Source organism: Lepidochelys kempii, chromosome 16 (genome assembly GCF_965140265.1).
Source record: "Lepidochelys kempii isolate rLepKem1 chromosome 16, rLepKem1.hap2, whole genome shotgun sequence".
Classification (NCBI taxonomy): domain Eukaryota; kingdom Metazoa; phylum Chordata; order Testudines; family Cheloniidae; genus Lepidochelys; species Lepidochelys kempii.
The window spans coordinates 10,982,169-11,003,511 of NC_133271.1; the positions used below are offsets into that span (position 1 = coordinate 10,982,169).

A 21,343-nucleotide genomic window follows, 5' to 3' on the forward strand; every position below is an offset into this window, starting at 1 on the left:
TTGGATGAGTGCAACAGTGAGTCAGATTCCCCATACACATACTCATGTTTACAATTCACTTCCGTGCAGAGGGTCTATAGGAAGCCTATGTGCCACTTAAATCTCACTTAAGCCCTGAGATGTATAGGTTATATAGTAGCCCTCTACACTGAGATGATTTGCCCCTAACATTCTTTAATATCTGCTTAAAATTCTCTGTCTCCACTGGAATTCCTGTAAGAAAAAGATTTTCAGGAGATTATTTGCTGAAAGTAAACATGAAATTGGCACAAATTCAGGCAAGGTCAGTTCTGTATTTTACTTGAATGAACGTCTGTGCACATTTAGTTAGTTAGTTAGTTAGTTAGTTGCCCAGCTCTAGTTACAACCCCTGTTAATAGCTGAGGAATGTCTGACTTGCTCATCTCCCGGAGCAAGAAACGCTACAAATGTAGCCCATGCTCCAGTCTGTAATTGGCTGTTATCTTGTTATCTGGTTGCTCCCCCTTCTGTGATGTAGAGAGTTAATTAGGTTTCACAGTAGCAGCCGTGTTAGTCTGTATCCACAAAAAGAACAGGAGGACTTGTGGCACCTTAGAGACTAACAAATTTATTTGAGCATAAGCTTTCATGAGCTACAGCTCACTTCATCGGATGTGAGCTGTAGCTCACGAAAGCTTATGCTCAAATAAATTTGTTAGTCTCTAAGGTGCCACAAATACTCCTTTTCTTTTTTTAGAATTAATTAGGATGCTCTAGAGAGAATATCACAGCCCCAGCGGCCTTTCACTGCAGAAACATTAACAAGATCTTCTGATACATTAGTTAGGTTCCTCTTGTTAGCCTCTGTTCTGCTCATGTTGAGAAGGGAGAGTGACTCTGAAACTGCCTAATTAAGATCTGGGGATTGAGGAGGTTTGTCTGGCACAGGTTAGGAAATCAGGAACTAGATCTCCATCTCCTGCCTGATACTTCTCTTCAAACTCCATTTGAGGAATGAAGTGTAGGAAGGGGAATGGCAAAAGGAGCAGAGAAATCTATTTCTGCCAGGCACCGAGATCTAGTGTGGCTTTTCTCTTCTTCCAAGGTAGTCTTCTTCCCCCATTTAATTAGTGTAGCTAACCACACTTTTCATTTGTGGCAGGCAGTCCCACATTGATCCTGGAGTGGAGTGAACTCCTTACTGGAGTCTCGGAGCATTGTGATCCCTTAACATCTGTATCAACACGCTCGTATGTTTTCCTTTGAAATCTGGAGTAATGGAAAAATGCTGCAAATCAGACCCTTCCCCTCCTCCCTCCAGTTCCTTATGGCAAATTTTTGAATCACACTTCAAAGCAGCAGGCAGTGCCAAGGCTCAGTAGGTCACAGAGTGAGGACGGCAGTTCTGAAATAAAGTGGGGATTTTTTTGGTTTTGAGTGGGGCATGAAGAGCAGAGGGGCTAGATAATGCTGCCCCCTCTCTCACGGAGCATGCTCGTTAGCTTTCACAGGGTTACAGTGATGTAAGGTTCCCTTGTTGTGCCGGAGAGGAGTGGAGAGGGTTAGTTCGGTCTGTGTAATGTGAACCTACTTCCGGCCACTGTGGAAGGTATCAGATAAGATAAGGTGTGCAAGTGTAGGAACCGTCTCAGAAACTTTAAGCAACATTTTGATATTTTTCTCAGCATGGGGGTTGTAGGGGGAAGTGCTGATTACATGGTTTTCAGAAGTGTTGAGCATACATAGCTCTCATGGACTCCAGTGGGAGTTTTGGACACTCAGCACCTTTGAAAATCAGGCCCCTAAAGTGTAAGCAATGGCATGTGTTAGGGATGTATTAGCAGGAGTGTTGTAAGCAAGACACGAGAAGTAATTCTTCTGCTCTACTCCATGCTGATTAGGCCTCAGCTGGAGTATTGTGTCCAGTTCTGGGTGCCACTTTTCAGGAAAGATGTGGACAATTTGGAGAAAGTCCAGTGAAGAACAACAAAAATTATTACAAGAAACATGACCTGTGAGAGAAGATTGAAAAAATTGGGTTTGTTTAGTCTGGGGAAGAGAAGACTGAGGAGGGGGGGGACATGATAACAGTTTTCAAGTACATAAAAATTTGTTACAAGGAGGAGGGAGAAAAAATGTTCTCCTTAACCTCTGAGGATAGGACAAGAAGCAATGGGCTTAAATTCCAGCAAGGGCAGTTTAGGTTGGACATTAGGTAAAACTTCCTAACTGACTGGGTGGTTAAGCACTGGAATAAATTGCCTAGGGAGGTTCTGAAATCTTCATCATTGGAGATTTTTAAGAGCAGATTAGACAAAAACCTGCCAGGGATGACACTTAGTCCTGCCATGAGTGCAGGGGACTGGACTAGATGACCTCTCGAGGTCCCTTCCCGTCCTACAATTCTATGATTTCTGTGTGGCAGGACCTAGCATCATTGCAGGTAGATGAGGCTTTTAAATGGGAGGAAGAAAAAAATAAATATGTGGTACATATTAAGAACTGTGAGGTGCTGTAACTGGAGAAAAATGTTACTTTAAAGAGATATTTTTTGTTTATGTTGCAAGATAAGACGATATGAATCAGCTTGTCCAGTGTGAACTATATGTTTCTAGGAGCCTGAGCAGACTCATGCTAAGATGAGTGCTGGTGGAGTTAGTGAAAGGAGTGGGCGTCTCTCCTAACAAACCTGAACCCTGAGTGCTTATTCAGCATGACAGTGGGTAGCCCCCAAATAAGGGGAATCAACCATAGAAAGGGTCTGATTTTTCCTCTCCCTTTTCTCCAGGGATGCATTCAGAAAGAGGTGGCTGCTCTAAGTAGATGATTTAAAACCATTGCAATAAACAAACCCAAATCTTGCTATAGAGAGATAATGAGAGCACTTCATTCATGTGCATTACAGGTTGCTATCCTGTCTTCTGCTCTTTGGGAAGGAGTCATTCAAGAAGGGGATTCGGAGTCAGGACTCTTTGACTTCCTTTCCCGGCTCTGCTATTGACTCTCTTTGTGATCTTGGGGAAGTCACTTCACTTCTCTGCCTTATGGGAACAATAATAACCTGCCTCGGACAGGAGTAGTGAGGCTTATGGTCGGAATGTGCATGCTCAGCAAGGCATTGCAGGGAGTGCAAAGAGACTTTCCTTGCCCAGTGGCTAACTACAGTCCCACTGGAGGGCGCGCACACTGATCCTTGCTATCAACTGGAGGAGCTGGATGGCTGACAGACAGAAGGCCCTGGTCTTGTCCATCCTCTCTCCTGGCTGGGTGGGGAGGGCCATGATTGTGGCACACTTTGCAATGCTGCTGGAGCTCGCGCTGCAGTTTGTGCTTCCCCCAGGAGGGAGTCTGGTTGAGTCTGCTGGACTCCCTACACCACCTCTGACATTAACAGCCAGATTTGAGGGCCAAATGAATACCTGTAAAGTGCTTTGAGATCCTCAGATGAAAAATGCTGTACAAGGGCTAAAAGTTTTCTTGACTTTCAGTGCCATGGCTGGCATGTATTGATAACACGTCCAATCAGAAATAACCCACACTGGGTCACTCTAGAGGGGTTGGCATTAGGTTATCCTATTAGTTTGCCCTGTCTGGCTGTAAAGGCTATGTAGGACTCCGCAAGGCAAGGCAGCCAGTCACATCGCTCCTGTTCTTGAGAAGTACGGGAGTTACAATGGGGCACGGACAATAAATATGGAGGGCCACATGTCCAGGTGGGCCTCTAGCACTGCACCCAGTGAACACCGGTTTGCATGTACACGGGAACGCCCGTTTGCTCAGTTATCCGTGCTGTACCACACGTCTGTTTGTGTGTGCCCTTTGAGAGGTCACCTCTAAAATCCCATCAGCACTGATTGAAATTTGCGAGGAAGGGCCTCCGTACAGCGGAGACATGTCAGTTCACAGTGTGGGCTACATTTTGCCCTCTGTGCACGAGCACAGCTCCTCTTGGGAATCAACTCTGCTAGGTCTATAGGGAGACCCAGGTTTTGCAGTCCCAGTTCTCAGGAGGATGGAGCTCTCCTCGGAGGAATTATTTCTCACCTGCTTGGTCTTCATTTCCATGCATCTTCTTTCTCTCTCCATCTCTTAACTCTCTCTCTCTCTCTCTCACTGAAGTAGGATTCAGTGGGACTCTTTCAGTAAGTTAACCACTGGATTGCACTGAACACACTACGTTTGCGCTAACCTTTGGCGTGCTGAAGGAGGATATTCCAACCAAGGCGCTATTCGGTTTTACACAATTGAACAGACGAAATTTTTGGAGCTTTGCCAGCATTTGATATTGCCTTTGAATTACATGGGGAGGAAACGCTCAGCTTTGATTTCGTTATCCCTCATGTCAATACACTGAGGAGAACCCCTTGTCGTTGTTTTAAAGGGGGTTCTGTTAGGTTGTGATGGTTTCGCTTAGCTCATTGATTACTAGAGTAGACCTGTAGGGAGCAGAGTGGGTTGCTGCACAAGCCTTTCGCCCCAGTAGACTTGGGATCAGAGCCTAACATGTAAAATGAATGTGGGGGTCTCAGCTCTTTCCAGTGCTTGTTCACCATTGACAAAGATAATGTGCCAAAAGGGTGCCCCAGCCCCACTTTATGTCAGCAGGGCTCAGAATAGTGTTTAAAGTCCTAACACGCCCATCCCTGCCCTTCTGAGTGCTGACCAGTGTCTCTGAGCGATTGAGTATTTATTTTATCTGTAACATCTCTTCCCCCACTCCTGTGTGGCAGCTGGCACTGGGTGTGTAGCCCCTTGCCACACAAGTAGCTGGGAGGGTTCGAGGTTGAGGGCTGATGAAGCTAATGAGAGGAGTTTTTCGTTCTGGATCAGATGCAAACACATGCACAGCTTAACACTCCAGTTTCCTTAAGCAACCAGTGTTGTTTAAACAGGACAGGCTGGATTTCTCCCATTACGCTTTACGGTGGTACAATTCCATTGACTCCACAGGAGTTACTCCTAGGTTACCCGCACACAGTAGCTGCATGGATGCTTCCTAGCCCCAGCAGACTGCCCGACTAAAATCCTGTAAAAGCAGTAGTGTGGCCCTGGCGGCACCGGCAGCAGCTTGGACTAGCTGCCCCGAGTACGGTCTCACCCGACGCCCGGAGTACGTAGCTGGGCAGCTAGCCTGAGCGGCCGCCCCGCTGCTGCCAGCACAAGCAGAGAGAGTGCACGGCTCTCTACCCGAGCTGGGATGCCCGCTACCGGCTGTGGTGTAGACATACCCTCGTTTGCACTCCTAGAAGTGAACAGGGTGATCAGGCTCAGCTCTTTTTAACTCCGTTCCAGCCTCTCTGTGGTTGCGTTTGATGCGACTCCTAAATCAATGTTCAGTTTATACCACTGGGAAATAAAATTTCTGAGATTTCCCCCGCAAAGAGTCCAAACTCTTTTTCCCCCTCATGGTGGAAAAGGAGGACGAAATATTAATGTAAGAGTCCTGCCCTTTTCGACAAAGAGCAGTTTAATGATTAGAGCCGAGGACAGAGCATAAAGACCCCTACAGAATCCAAATCCCAGCTTTGGAGTCTCTGATACAAGTCTCTGGGTAACACTTTCAAAAGCACCTGAGTGACTTAGGAGCCTACGGCCATGGCTACGCTGGCACTTTTGTTGGTATAACTTCTGTCGCTCAGGGATGTGGAAAAACACCCCCCTGAGTGACATAAGTGACACCGACAGAAGCACCAGTGAGGACAGCGCTATGTCAGATGGGAGAGGGTCTCCTGCAGACGTGGCTTGGGGTAGTTCCATTATGCCGCCGGGAGAGCTCTTTCCTGTCGGCACAGCACGTGGGGCGAGACGGCAGTGTGACTGTGTGCATGTTCAGGGCACTCCATGTCTCCCAGATGCACAGCTAGTCTCACTGCAGTGACGATGCACTCACTGACCCCACAAGGGAATTGCCCTTGCAATGTCGACCTGCTCACCCTTCAGACCGACCTGAGGCTGCCAGGTCCTGCTTGTGGCTCTTTGTCTCTGTGCTGCAGCCTCACTGTGGGAAGCAGCTGTGTGGAACAGGTAACACCCAGTGGGAGGCTGGAGTCAGTGGTAGAGTGTTCTCCTTAATGTGCCATGTCACCAGGGAGGAGAGGAGAGCTATGCCTCTTGCCTGGCCAGCGGGGACCCTGGTCGAGTGACTTTCCTTAGCCATACATAACAAGGGTGGGACTGGTTTGGTTGAAGCATCAGTAGCACCCCGACAATAGCTGCGGGAAGGGCTCGGCTGCTGCGGTGCTTCTGTTGCCCGAACCAGGACACCTGGCGGGAGATTAGGGTAGGATGATAGGTAGATGTTGCCCAGGGAGATCAAATTGATCCAGCTCGAGACAAAATATACTCCTCTGAGGGCAGCATGAATGCTGGCAAATCCCAGTCTCAGAACTTTGCGGTGAGCCCTCTGGTTCCGCAGCCTTCCAGAAAAGAAGCCACCCTCCCCAGAGGCAAGGCTGCATCTCCCAGCACACAGCACGCGAACGGCGAGCGTTTCCGAATTGCACATACTTGTGATTTTGCTATTGTAAGAATCAGGGGGATGGCTGATCACCCTAGAAGGGGCAGCGCAGAGGGTGGGGGAGGGACAGCACCAGCTGGCACTGACGGCAACTCTGCTTCATTCCTCAGCGCCTGGTGCGGATGAACATGCCGATCTCAGATCCGGACTTAACAGTCCACTTCACTTCCACGCTGATGGCCTTGATCCGGACCGCTCTAGAAATCAAACTCGCGTCAGGTGAGAGGGGAGAGGAGAGGGAGACGTGCGCGAACGTGAGCGTGAGTTCAGAAGCTGTCTTGCAGCAAGGTTATTGTGCCCAGAGGGCCAGCCTGCTAAGCCAAAGGAAGGGGACGTGATGAAGGAGGAGTTCCACAGAGGAAGTGGGAGGATCCTCTAGCCAATTACCTCCACCTCCTAAAAGGGAAGGTAGACTGATGGATTTTGGAGTGGGAGACCCCAGCTCTGCTCTGACTCAGGGTACGTCTACACAGCAGCTGGGAGGTGTAATTCTCAGCCTGCGTTGATGTAAATGTGCACGGCTGCAGCAGCATGGCCGGCAGCTGGGGCGAGCTGCCCGAGAACGCACCCAGACGGGTGGGTGTGACTGTGCAGCGCTAGCCGGAGCCGCCACCCGTGCAGCTGCAGCTCCCCTGCTGATTTCAGCCTGCTCGCTGGAGCAGAGCTCGCGCGTTTGTCTGTGCGAGCTGGGAATTGCACCTCCTGGCTGCAGTGCAGATGTATCCTCAGTGCATGTCCTCAACAAGTCACTTCACCGCTCTGTACGGCTTTGTAAACGGAGAACATGACTTGTTCACCTGAGTAAATGGCTTTGAGATGAAAAGCCCCAGGCAAGCACCAAGCGTTGTGATTTTTTTTTAAAAAAACAACCCTGACTCCTTAGGTTTTATTGCCTTAGCCAGGCCAGTAGGAAGAAAAACCTCTTCCGGCTAAAGATCCTGTCTGCTGGTAGTGGAAGCCACAAGTCTGCAAGCTCTGACCTATATTATGCTCGGAGATAAAATTCAATTATGTAAATGCTTAAACAGGCAGATACATGGCTTCCCAATTAAACAATACAATATAATAAAATCTATCAAATTCTACCTTGGATTATTAGCTTGTTTAATCCGCCTTCGAAGCTGTGGCTTCCGCTGGAGCCAGAGCCAGAGTGTAAGTGGCCAGAGCTCTTTTATGGTCATGTATAATGTCAAACCTAAAGGGAGGACAAAACATGTCCCTGTGGTTAAGATGCAGGGCTGGGAGTCAGGAGAGGTGGGTTCTGTTCTTGGCTAACTGAATGAGACTGAGGATCTCGGCCTACATGACTTGCCCAAAGGTATTTAGGCACCTAACTCCTATTGAAATCAATGGGCGTGAAGAGCCTTAAATACCTGTGAGGCTCTACATCTTCACCTCTTTGTGATACTTACTTAGCTCATAGTAGGGCTGGATGCTTTAGCTCATGAATGCACTTTGAGATCTTGGGGTGGAAATTGCTCTAGGGCAGTGGTCCCCAATCTTTTTACCTTGCACCTGCCTTACTCCTTTCCGCAACACACGCCTCCAGAGGCGGGGGCAGGGCCGGGAGTGGAGCCTTGGCTGAGGGCTGAGGCCAGCAGCTGGGACCCCAGGAATGGGGCTGGCAGCTGCGACCAGCAGCCAGGGCTGGGGCCAGGAGCAGAGCTGGGTGGTGCTCCCTCCCTGTCCCTGCCACCTGTGGGGGCTGGTCTGGGCTTCACCCATGCTCTCCTGAACATTCTCTGTGCCTAGGGGGACATGCCCCATAGTTCGGAGATCTCTGCTATAGGGGACAAAATATTATGGTCCAATGGATCTAGGCTGACTGACACCAGCAGAGTATCTGACCATGTAACTTTAAAGCAAGTGTTAAGGACTGTCTCATTTCTTAGGGGCCAGGACCCTCCTTCACATTAATAAGCCTGCGTGTGAAGGGGACAGTTGAGCCCTGAGATCCTGTGTCATTTTCTTACATTTCACTGCTGATCTGTCAGGCCAAGTCATTTCATTGAGGGTGACTGTCTGCAAGATCTTTGGCCATATGCAAACAGGAACCAGCAAATAGGACACTTTCCACAGAAGGGGATTTGAGGGGGTACAGGTAGTCAGGGGCATGGATTTGTGGTTCTGGATTTGGCCTTACCCATTATTACCTGGTTGGTTTGGATTTTTAGGTTTCCCCTGCCAAATGTAGTTGAGAGTGGCTGGTAGGACAAACAGTCCCATAAGCAACCCAGGGAGATGCAGTGTGACAGGTGGCATGCTCCAAGCACTGTTGGAATAGCAAACGCTATAAGAGCGATAACAGTCTCCTCCCTTTGCTTTTCTCTTAGAAAATCCATCTCAGTCATAGAGAGAAACTACTCAGTCTCATTCTGTGTCATTTAGCCACTTGGGAACCAGCCTGTAATCTCATAAATACTTGAATCATTCTCAGCCCGCATGTCGAGAACCCACTTTGGCCTCTTTAACGGTCTCGCTATCCTTGTGTTTGGTTTTATAGCATCTATTTGATGATGATGTTATATAATTGTCTTTTAATTTTTTGTGTGTGTGCTGTCCCACCACACCCACCCTGGTGAAGGGCGGGAGGGAAGCGCGTGGGGGGGGGTGTTAATGTAATAGCTTAAGCCCACTGTTATTTCATAGTCAGATTGTTTTCTGCTGTGGCTTCATTGTGTCCCTCAGAAGCTGCTAATGATGTGACAAGTCTAAAAGAGAAGGACATTGTTCAGGTTACAGGGTAACAGTGGCAATGCAACCAGATCAAACTGGTCCCTGAAATATTGTACAGGTCAGACTGAGTCCGTTCCAGAACTCACACACTGGTTTATAGTGGGGAGGGCTAGCACCGCCGTTAATATCTGTGGTGAAGCTGATCCTGACTCGGTATTCTGGGAAGAAGGCAGGGGGAATGGATTTGGAAAAGACAGGATCTGTTCACATGGTAGCTTGCTCGTTCATTTGAGGTACAAATGAGGAAAGTACGTGTGCGATGTATCGTCATTCGCTCTCAGCTTCATTTGCCTTTTTTGCCCCCTGCCCAGCGGGTGTGAAGCAGCACCAGTGTGATGCTGAGCTGAGGAAAGAGATCTCTCTGGTTTGGCCCAATTTGTCTCAGAAGACATTGGACTTGTTGGTGCCGCCCCATAAACGTAAGTGCTAACTAAGGATCCTCTTCCCCTTAGAAGCAATGCAGAGACATGAACTCAAAAACCCATTCCAGGCAGCCACAGAAATCCAGGTTCTTCCCCTCTTGTGGATGGTGCCGAGAGCCAACCCTAGGTGTGCACCACAGTCTAGCTGACATTGTACAGAAGCCCATTTCATCCTCTGCCTGGAGTTTCCTTCAGATGTCACCTCTGGAACGCTCGCAGTCCCGTGCCCCTATCCCTCAGTCGTAAGAATCCCAAGGTTGCTCCCAGGCATGGGTCTCAAAACTTTGTCCTATTGCCTCTTGCCTGAGCCAGTAGATTATTTACATTGTGGACAAAGATAATACATAGAGGCCAGAAGAGAGCAATGCCTTGTCCAGCCTCTTCAAGAGAGATTTCTTTGTCATGCAGCAGTCTTGCTTCCTGTAGTTTTATCTCCTTCCAGTCTGGCTCCTGCAGGTCAGGGGAGCAATTTCTACCATCTGGGTTCTGTCTGCGTCCAAAAAAAGTGAAGAGAAGGATGTTAAAGGCTGCAAAGAGCCCATGTAATAGGAAGAGGGGGTTGGTACTAAAGGCTTAATCTCCCCTAAGGATGGCCTGTGGGAGTATGTTGAGAAAATGGAAAGTTTGAAATTCTCTTGATTGGCAAAAGTAAGGGCTCTGAATCCCCTGGCTTGCTGATTAACGAGAAACAGCCCCGTCCAATCAGGGCAGCCTTAACTGAGAAAGGTATGGTGCTAAGCTGCACGACAGGGAGAGGTCAGTGATAGAACTGTAAAACAAAAACAAACAAAAAAGCCATCTGGAAAAATGAAATACAATTTAAATGTATATTATCCCATTATTCCCCTGTTGATGATAATATAAAGAAAGAAAAATAAGGCCTTTCTGATGATAAAAGCTGCAGATCTGGTATTAATTTAAATGTTCTTTTCTGTCTCCCATTCTTACACCAGCATACGGGTTTACTTGCCTAGGGCACCCTTCCTGTAACATATCCCTAAATATTTTCAACAGAGAGCAAAGCTAGGGTGTGGGTGGCTTCAAAAGCGGATGCTGTGACCCTCAGAGAGCGGAAAGGCAACAATGGTCAGGGACAGAATGAAGGAAAAGGAAAATTGCTAAGCTGAAGAAGTCTGTTCTAACCATTTCTTTCCCTCTTTTCTCTCTTTCTCCTCCTCCTTCTTCACTTCTAATGTGATGTCCTATGTGTCTTGTCCATTGCACATTTCCCCCATTTAAATAATTTCTTCCCTTTCCCTCCATTTCTGACACCCGTTCCTTCTTTCCCCCTCTCCATCTGACTCTCCTTTCTGCTTTTCACCTCCCGTTTCCTAATCCAGCTGACGAAATGACTGTGGGGAAGGTCTATGCCGCTCTCATGATATTCGACTTCTACAAGCAGAATAAAAACAGCAGGGAACAAGTGCACCAGCCACCTGGAGGTCTTTGCCAGGTACCCAGCAGCAAGACGCTGTTCCCTCTTCTCACTCCCACCAAGGTGCATGGGCATCTCACGATCATTTATACTAGCAATGAGCAAACCCCAGAAAGTCTAGAGGTCGCATTCCATCCAGCACCTGAAATTTGGGATGCTTCTCCAAGCCTTTTTGCATTTTCAGCGCATCTTGGAAGTGGAAAATCTCATTTAGTTTCTAACCCTTCCTAATTTCAGCGGAGCTGGAAATACCTTGGGTAAAATTTCCAAAAGCACCTAAGTGGTTTAGGAGCTTATGTCTCATTAAAAGACAATGAGATTTAGGCTCTTTAAGTGACGAGGAGTAATCTTTTCAAAAGCACTAAAATGTGTTTAGGCCCTTGGGAACCCAAGACCCATTGAAACTCCGTGAGATTTAGGCTCCCAAGTGCTGCCACTTTTGAAAAATGGAACTTAGGCACTGCTGAAAATTTTACTCCTTGAAAATATCTCCACCCATGGAGCTTGGGCACTTCCACTTCCTACCGTGGCCGGAACTGAGAGGGCTGAGGCGCATGTAGCCTGGTAAATTTTGAGAATGTGAGATTGCACTTGCTGCCTCCAGGTCTTCCCCCAGATGGCTGTACAGATCCTGCGGTTGAGTGTGGGACACACAGACAGAGACTTGATGATGTTTTAGGTAATACTGGCAAGTGTCACTGAAATTCTAGACGAAGGAAAGAAAGCACAATAAAGATAACAACATTTCCCAGATCATGCAGATTTGTGGTGATTGACACACTTACAACATCATGGAGACTGATTACAGTAAAGACAGGAGAAAAAGCAGTGCTGCTCGCTGTGATATTTACCACAAGAAGAAGGTGCTGGTCTAGACTTCCTGCCTAGTTGCCCGTGTCATCATCCTGGTGAGCCAGCTAGGAATGGGACTGACAATCTTTTATGCACCTTTTTCCATTCCACCCACATACATTTGGGACCATATCTAATTAAGTCTCAGGCCCTACTCATATTTGATATACTGAGAGATCAGTTTTAGGGTTGGGATTGTCCATATGTGATATTCCAGTTGACCATAATTACATTTCCAACAGTTGCTGTGAGTCCCTTTCCCAATAGTTTCGGTACATCAATGCAGTTACCTTTTATTGTAAAAAGCCCCGAAGATGCGGCCATCTCTTCATTTGTGGTTTACCCTAGGTACACGGCTAACCTATCACAAGATACAGATTGCTGTATTTAACCCTAAGTCAAGCACATATTTCATAACCTTTGGTCAAGTAGATAATATTTATGCTAACTGCCAATAGGCACTGCACAAACACTGAACAAAGAGAGTGTCCCTGCCCTAGGGAGCGCTCGCTTGGAATCCATTAGACATTAGATTTCAGCCTTGAGCGTGCCACCCTGTACTAGGCCTGACTCTAAGCGCTTAATGCTTAAGACCTATCGCCAAGTCTATTTTTAATACATGTATTTTGGTTTTTCTACTTGCTGTTGCAGCTTCAGTAACTTCCATTATTATGTCTATAAGCATGCTTTACAGATAAGTTATATTTTACCCAGAACTGTAGTCCCTCCAAGATCAGGTCAGGTGTCAACAGTCAACAATGACAAACGAGTGAAAACTTTATGCAAACAGTGAGAAAGATTTGGCTTGAGTTTGGGGCCAAGGTTTGGATTGATTCTTATTGTAGCCAAGCTAGTTCATCTGTCCCTGTTTATCACACTTACTTTTGCTCAATAATCGTTCCACAGCTCACAAGCAGAGCATTTTGTTATTGGGCTAAATCCTGCGGTTCTTACTCAGAATTTAATCCCAGCTCCCATTGACTTCAAAAGGCCTTGTGACTGAATAAGATCTGAAAGAATGATCCCCATGCTTTGTCCATGTTCACATCTTAAGGTCATAGGATAAAATCTTGGCCAAACTGAAATCAGTGGCAAAACTCCCACTGACTTTAAATGGGCCAGGATTTCATCTCTAAAGCATATAATATGGTCACAGGGTCACTCAGTTAACGCCAAGCCAGGATGATGGGTGAATTTCATTGGTACCATGAAGCCCTAAATCAGAAACATGGCCTTGGGATTGAAACCTTGGGAATTCCTGAAATAACAAGCACCTAGTAGACTTCAGGGTGATGTTACAGCAGCTGAGTACACATGCAATTTACAGCATGCATCTGTCAATAGGGGGACATCTCTTAATGAAGGCAGCGTGAGGGTATTTCAGTACGAGACTCGGCATCACAGACTGAGATCTGAGTTAGCACCTGACCCTTTAAGCTGTGGGACCTTTTGAAGTTGACTCAAAACCATATAATTTTATTCTGTTTGATCTGAAAATTGATGTGTAGCTAAAACCATTCCTCCCAAATAATCTGTCTTGTGAACTATAAAAGGCTTGGCTACTGTGCTATGGAAACGAACCGGAAAGAGCGAAAGAAACCATTTTTAAAATGTGAATTTAGTGCCGGAACAAGGTGCCAGATTGACATCCCCGGAGGCTGATATGCTTCTGTTTGCCCACAGAATGTGTACAGCAAGGACAGTGGCAGTGCATGCTTCCTTTATACTTTCCCAGCAACGTGCCTCATCCCTGATAAATAGGGACCTCTTTTAAGGTCCATGTGGCCTATACACAGAGAATGCCAGTGAAGGGGGCAATTAGTGCTGGTTGCGATCTTGGAACAGGGCTTCGATAATGTGGACACCATTAAGAACGTAACTAGGAAAGACCACACCCCACATTCTCCAAGCAGCTGTAGCTTTCTCATTGATGCCCTCTCTTTATGCATTGCAGACTGGACCAGTGTCATTGTTCCACCCCTTGAAAGCAACCCTGGAGCAAACCCAGCCTCTGGTGTTCAACCACGCTAAAGCATTCCTCCGCCAGAAAAGTTGCACCTCGCTCAACAATGGGGGCACATTGTGAGTAGTCCCCCGGCTTCCCACAATTACCTTAGACTGCGGTGGCCCCCACGATGATTTCTCCGTAATTCTCTGATTTCTCCGTATTTGAACCAGCCCCCTTATGCAGTCTGCATTTCATAACTTCCCACCATTGCTAGTTTGTGTTTTCGGGCTCCGGGAGCTTGGAATATTGCAAAAATTGCCCAGTGAACGTTCATTGATTCTAAAGAGTCTTGGAGTCAAAGAATGCCCCCAAGATATGACAGGACTTAATGTCAGTGGGAGTTTCCATGCATGGTACTGAGAAGGGCAGAATCTGGCCCTCGTTTCCTGCAGCCAGACAATACAATCTCTGCACAATATGCATGCAAAACCCTTTTTGCCACAATTGTCCCCAGTGCCCTCCCTACTTCCTGCCCTCCTTGTGTGTTAGATTTGTGTGGGTCACTCGTGCCACTGACTTTCAACATTAGACCTCTGAGATGTAAATACATTAATACCACCATATTTTTCCCTACTGGTTGATAAACCTGTAACTGTAAAAACCTAGGGGTAAATTTATCCCTGATACAGCTTTGCTGACTTCATTTGCGTTACACCACAGAGGAATTTGACCAATAACTTTTAAGATTCTTAGCCTAGCTGGCCATGTTAATGTAACTTCTCCATGTTTTACATAAGTATGTGTATTTGCTGAGTATTTTTGTGTGTGTTTACTAGTGACAGTCTAGCATTCGTCCATTCTTTTGTGAAAAATACACCTGTGATTTTAGCAACATGTGATCTCCAGGAAAAGTTTGGTCTATTGCGTCAGTCCCAGAAGTAATTTCCTAAAGCCCTGAAAACAGGTTACTGTTTTCCCTTTTAAGTAGATTGGTTTTGTTTCCATGGTCTTCCTGAGATCCTCAGGGTGAATGAGGAAATTATCTGTCAGTCAAAGTTCAAGAGCCCTGTAGTTTACTAGCTTCATCAGCCGCTCCCCTATCCAGCTTTTTTCCCCCACGACTTGAGAAGTAGCCCCCCAGACTGCTCCAGAGCACTTTAAATAAATCCAACTGCAAAACGCCTAGCACAGCAGTTCACCTTTTCTCTTCACCTTGCATCAGGCCAGCCCCAGAGAGTGGGATCAAGGAGTCTGTTTCGTGGGGGACTCAGCGCACTCAGGATGTGTTTTACGAAACCAGGACACCAGCTTTTGAACGAGGCCACTCGGAAGAAATTCCCATTGAACGGACAAGCAAACAGGTGAAGATAGAGTGGAATGTAATAGGTCTCCATAGGTGTCAAGCGAGTTATTCCTTTTGACAGCCTAATAGCTCCACATTCATGTTTTGGGCCAAATATTGCTCTGTTCGTTGCAAAAGACTTGCTGGGATGTAACTGAGAACTGAATCTGACTCATTAATGTCTTTGTAACATTTTCTTTGGCAGATGCCCCTCTTGGGTGTGTGGCAGACTCAGGCTTACTCCAAATGGGAGCATGGGGGAGGAAGAACGGTCTCATGGCTGGGCGGCTGGACTGGGAGATAGGAGACTTCGGTCCAATTCCCAGCTCAGCCACAAACTTTGCTGTGTGACCTTGAGCAAGTCACTGTGCCCGGCTTCCCCATCTGTCCCTTGCTATACAGAGGTGTGCGGCTAAAATCCATTGGTGATTGTGAAGCACTCAGGTACTAGCTGTGCAGGTCCCTAGACAGATCACTGTTACTGGTGGACAGGAAACGTGGTTGAAGAAGGCCTTCCATTTGTGTCTCTTGCAGAGGCAATGTTGGGATTGGCTGTGGTGGCTTTGGCTTAGTGTATCCAATCCTATATCTTGCTTCGTGGGCCTTCCATTTCCAGTGCTGCCCGTCTCTGAGTCCCCACTGGGGCTTCAGCTGACAACACATCCGTAGAAAATGTCCAGACCTGGATCTCATTGGCTGTTGGAGCTGCTTGGAATTGGTGCTCAGGTGACAGGCAGGGGAAGAAAAGAGAATTTGGGATTAGTTTGGCATCATCGATACATGATCAAAGGTGAACACGGCTGGACAGTAGGTGTTAAGTGGGGCAGGGCGGAGGGGCATGAGGGGTGGGCTTTAACTTTTCCTTCTAGTGAGTGTCATTTTCACAGCAAAACGTTTCGGAACTGGATAAACCGGAGCAGGGGAAATGAGCCAAGAGGAGGAAATCAGAACCCAAACACACACAGGAGGATTGAGGGACTAGTGTGATGGGCTTACGGAGTCTTTTAATTGTAGGTCACCTATTCGAATCCAGCCCAGGTCAATAGCTACTGTGAGTGTTTACCATTGGATGGCTCTTCAGTGACCTATCTGAGGTTTGGGGTCTTTAGTGCAGTTCCTAGAGTATTGACAGGGAATACTATAAAAAGCACCACCATATCTGACACTACGTGGCTCCCTTATGGACTGCGTGCGGCATGGAGACTGACCTACGCGGAGAAGGGGTCCAAGTTGAGGCGTGCTGGCAGGGCCATGTGGGGAAGCGTACACCAGCGATCCCCAGGCTGAGCCAGTTTGTAGATAAATAGTGACCTTCGGTCACCAGAGCTTTCAGGCTGGTGTCTTTGACTAGCCATAAATCCTCACAGATGAAATAGAAACCCTGCAGTTCGCCTTAGTCCTGGAACAAGCCTGGCAGAGTGATTGCTTTAAATGGACATTTATGTTCCTGCTTCTGAAAATATTTCTCAATCCAATCAGGTTGTAGAAATGAGAGAAATCAGCCCCACCCTGACCAACGGAGAACACCAGCCTGGCCTGGAGAGCCAGGGGCGGGCGGCTTCCATGCCGCGTCTGGCCGCCGAAACACAGGTGAGGGAGGGAGGCTTTACTGGCAATGGAAAACTTACAGTAAGTCAAGCATTCAACACGTTCTCTCTTCTTGTCCCTGTCATGTTGTTTTTTAAAGTGACTGGTTGGTTGTTTGTTTCTTTAAGAGAAACTGATGGAGCTGGGGGCTCAGAAATTTGAGCAGCCTTTGTGCTTTTGATCATTGGGATGCTGTATACACGGTGCTGTTCCCCAGCTGTCCCCATTCCCATATACAGGCAGCAAAAAAGAAATCCTGCTCTCTGGGCAAAGCACCTCATTTAATCTGATAAACTGAAAATGTATGTTCCGATTGACAGGGAGTCACTCTATGGTTTGAAGAGGTGTATTCCATAACCTTGCATATAACATGCCTACGTCACTGCCCTAACTTCATGGTGGGGTATATCCATAGCCCTGGGAATATAATAAGCTGCATGTTTCTTTTTGATGAGCCTGTTTATATATGAAATGTGCTGTAGGCTCTCCCTCACCAGAGGGCTGCATTGAAGTATGAAGCATTTCCTCCTCCACCCTCCAACTAGGTTTAGCAAGTAGTGCACTGTATGGTGGATTAGTAATATGATGCTTAAGACTTTACTTCCTTTCCTTATCTGATGGAGACTTGCAAGGAAGCCTTGTCATGCGAGGTGGCCTTCAGAGCTTTGTGACTACCCCTGTGCACTTCACGGGGCACATAACAGCACGGTTTTCTCAAATCACTTCTGGGCATTTCACATGTGCATTGCTAACGTGTCCTCCAGACACTCTCCGATCACCCCGCTGCCTGTTATGCGTTAGAACATCTCCATCTTGCCATGCTTAGTTGTGTCTCTTTAGCTCAAATTGCCTGATTCATATAATAATGAGTGAGTCGCATGTGATTGTGCTGTTCTACAGGTGAGACAGAATGTGGGAGGTGTGCTGAATTCTAGAACTGAAGGGCTCTCATGTATACAGCCACACCTCCAATAGATATGTCCTTCCTTCCTGACTGTCTGTATACCAGCCAGCTTGGATCAGGACACAAACTGCACCCAGCTCTGCTGTCTGGATCTCTGTGCTACCTTAAGAAAGGAACACCTTTCCCCGAGAACTGTAGGAAATCCTTGGATAAGACTCCATCTCCCAGAATTCTTTGTGTTCTCAGGAACTCTATTTATTTTGCTTAAAACCAACCACCACCGCCTGCAAGTCCCAAAAGCTGAGCTACCCTGATGGGATAGACTTGTGATAGGTTCTACCAAACCTAAAGCCATTCTTAATGGGAACAATGTCAGTGTACGAACCCTAAAAACAACCCTTCCTTGGGCATTAGTGTTGGGCATTGATCCTTTTCTTCAATGCAATATTTACACTAACTTTATATTTGCATTGCTCTTTTCAGCCTGTAGAATCCCAACAACGCACATTCAGGACTGTGCATGTAAACAGTGGTTGCCAACAAAATCTTTGCCAACGCTTGCAAAGGCAAAACTTTAGATTTTAATGGGGACCACAGTACATGCATAGGATTCCCTCACCCACCAATGAAAAGCAGCTGTGTCTTAGTAGCCATTTCTCACCAGCATCTCTTCCTGGCAAATTTCAGGGGTTAACACAGAAATCGCATGAGTTTTTTTGATGACCATGGGACACTAAAATAAAGACTAGCCCCTCCAGCACCACAGCATTCCCAGCAGCACCCTGCTCCAGTTTAATACACTGATTCACAGGGAAAGGAGTCACCTGTAGCACTTGGGCAGTCCTTGGAAAACTGCAGACCCAGTACTGACCAATCCCAGCCTTGCTTAACTGATGAGAACTGACAAAATCAGTCCCAGGTTGAAAAGCCCCATGACCCACAGATAGCCCTCCAGCAGAACAGAGAAAATCTGCCAGACTGCTCCGGGGCTCTCCCTTACACCCATCACTTTCCCTCAGGAGACTCCTTCAACCTCTTCTATAGTTTGTTTGTTTTTTTAAACAAAACAAATCGATTCCTCCATTTGCCCAACAAAGAGTTACAGATGAAGCCTGTGAGCAAATAGGGGCACGGGAGAGAGGTCATTAATGAAGCCAGGGAGTGAATTTCTTGCTCAGGAGAAGCATGTTGCAGGTTGCCCACAACGAAGCGCACACCTGCCCTGCATTAATGCTGTCACTTATTTATGAATCAGGCCTACGGTGTCTGAACAGATCTAACCTCATTTAATGACAAATGTTTTAGTGTTTGTAGCTTCAGCAGAATAACTGATGTCCTCTCTGTGTGTGTTTCCCCTTCTGTACCTTCCACCCTACCCTTTATGTGCCACTTCCGGTTCCTCCCCAAACTTTAATTTCTTTCTAACTTTTGTTAACAATTTTTTTTCATTCATCCCCTTTTCTGTTTGCCTGTCACGTCTCTGTCCTTTTGCATTTCCCGTCTTTTATCATTTCACGCTACCGATCTCGCTTCCTCCCTCCCCGTTTGCTTTCTTCCTTTCCTCTGGTCACCTTCCCTCCTGTCTCATCATCTCGTCCGCTGCACATCTGCCGTGATGTCTGACAATGGCTGCTTCAAATATTCTCTCTCATCTTGTCCGAATTGTTTGCAGAGGAGCAAAACACGGTCACCGGGGAGTTACCTAGCAGTATGTAGTTTGCACTAAGTTGTATCCTATTAAATTGTTATTAAGCAATGATTAACCTTCATTAACCCCTCCTCTCCTCCCCCACCCCCACTCCTTGTTTGGATTACTTTCTGGTGCTGTAAAGATGCAGCTGCCATCTCTCTGTACTTCAGTTCATTGTAGTTCCTTTGATCCGTAGTTGCATGCTGCACATTGTGATACCTTGCATTTGTTTATATTGCCTTGTTGGCTAAAAATGTCATAAGTGAAAACAGTAAAGGTTGCTAATGAATGAGAAACTAACGAACCTCTCAAAGCCTATGGTATATTCTCCTCCCGCATGTCTCCGCTCGAGCTGGAGGTGTCATTTCCTGCTTGCGTAGGTGTAATCATGCTAGGTTTGATTGAGCTAGCATACCAACAATAGAGCCGGGCTAGCCACCTGAGTACGTCCTAGGGTCCCGGGTGGGATTGTACTCCAGCAGCGAGCCTCTCCTGCCACTCATGCTGCTACATCTACGCTACACTCAGTCAAACCGAGCATGTGCACTGGAAATTACATCTCCAGTTCCAGCACAGACGTACCTTGGGTGTGGGTGTGCAAGTCCAATCAATGGTAATGAGAGCCTCCAGGAGGGAATATACCTGTCTGTGTGGTATAGGAAGAGAGACTGTTCTAATCTGTCTCCGTTAGTTTCTGGGTGGGGGAGAGGGTTGCACCTGGAACAACTGAAGAATAAGGCCCTAGGAAGATTTGCTTCCTATGAACTTGGCTTCTTTTTGGAAAATCTTTGCCCCTCCCTGTCGTTTCCTTTGCAGCAGTTCCTTTGGGCAGAGGTGGGTTATCAGGTTACTTAATCTAAGGTCAGGGTGGCCAACCTGGGGCTCCGGAGCCACATGCGGCTCCTTGTCTAGGCACCGACTCCGGGGCGGGAGCTACAGGTACCAACTTCCCAATGTGCCGGGGGGCGCTCCCTGCTCAACCCTGGCTCTGCCCCAGGCCCTGCCCCCACTCCACCCCTTCTGCCCCCTCCCCCCCGCGGAGTCTCCTGCGTGCCACAAAACAGCTGATCGGGAGGTGCAGGGAGGGTGGGGGAGGCGCTGATCGGCAGGGCTGCTGATGTATTACTGTGGGTCTTTGGCAATGTACCTTGGTAAATTCTGGCTTCTTCTCAGGCTCAGTTTGGCCACCCCTGATCTAAGGTCTTGATCTCCATTTTTAGGATTTTCCTACATTTCCTGCATTTACTTCCTGGCCAAGATCTGTCATTTCCCGTATCTCAGCAGGTCAAATCTGCAGTGTTGCTACCTTACCCCAGCCCCTGAAAAAAGAAATCTCCTTTTTGAATAATAAGTGTGGGGGCCTGGCACTGGAAGGCAGTGTGGAAGAAGGTACAGAGCAGGCAATGGAAAAGGAAACAAATAAGGCATGAATTATGCTGCGGCCAGTTGTTCACTCTATTGGTGACTTAAATACAGAGCTGCGTCTTCTTAAGACAGGTACCTCGGCTGAAGGACCTATAAAATGGACAGCTCCAGAGTGGGGAAAGCCCACTTCTGAGTTCCAGGAGAGGGCGCTAGAGTGGTGCGGTCCTTTATCCAGCACTTTGTTTGGGCTGCGTAACCTACCAGTCCCCTGTTCGGAGATCCTCTTCGCCTCCTTTCTCTTCCCCCTTACTTTAAAAATTGTATTAAAGCTAACGTTTAAAAAGTACATAGTACACGGGTTAAGAAAAGAGTGTCTGTACATCTGGGTATAGTGCTTAGATTATCCACAAATACAAAAAGAAAAGGAGTACTTGTGGCACCTTAGAGACTACTCTGAAACCACAAATACAAAGTTTGTTTTTAAAGTCATAAGATACAAATAGTGCACAATCAGCAATAACCCCAATTTAGGTGAACAAATTTAAGAATACAGTTTAGATATTATCATCTAAGTATTCGGGTCC

General features: G+C 47.0%; 1 protein-coding gene across 12 annotated transcripts in view; it reads left to right on the plus strand.

Moving 5' to 3' along the window:
- CACNA1B (calcium voltage-gated channel subunit alpha1 B) overlaps positions 1-21,343 on the plus strand; it is a 473,291-nt gene that overhangs the window by 441,090 nt on the left and 10,858 nt on the right. For 7 of the 12 annotated variants that reach the window (XM_073313878.1, XM_073313876.1, XM_073313879.1 and 4 more), the window contains 6 exons: positions 6,589-6,697; positions 9,526-9,633; positions 10,977-11,134; positions 13,878-14,005; positions 15,094-15,232; positions 16,693-16,842. In XM_073313878.1, coding sequence (XP_073169979.1) covers positions 6,589-6,697; positions 9,526-9,633; positions 10,977-11,134; positions 13,878-14,005; positions 15,094-15,232; positions 16,693-16,842 — 792 coding nt within the window. The remainder of the gene's footprint in view (positions 1-6,588; positions 6,698-9,525; positions 9,634-10,976; positions 11,135-13,877; positions 14,006-15,093; positions 15,233-16,692; positions 16,843-21,343) is intronic. The other 5 variants (XM_073313889.1, XM_073313885.1, XM_073313882.1 and 2 more) reach the window with 3 other exon arrangements.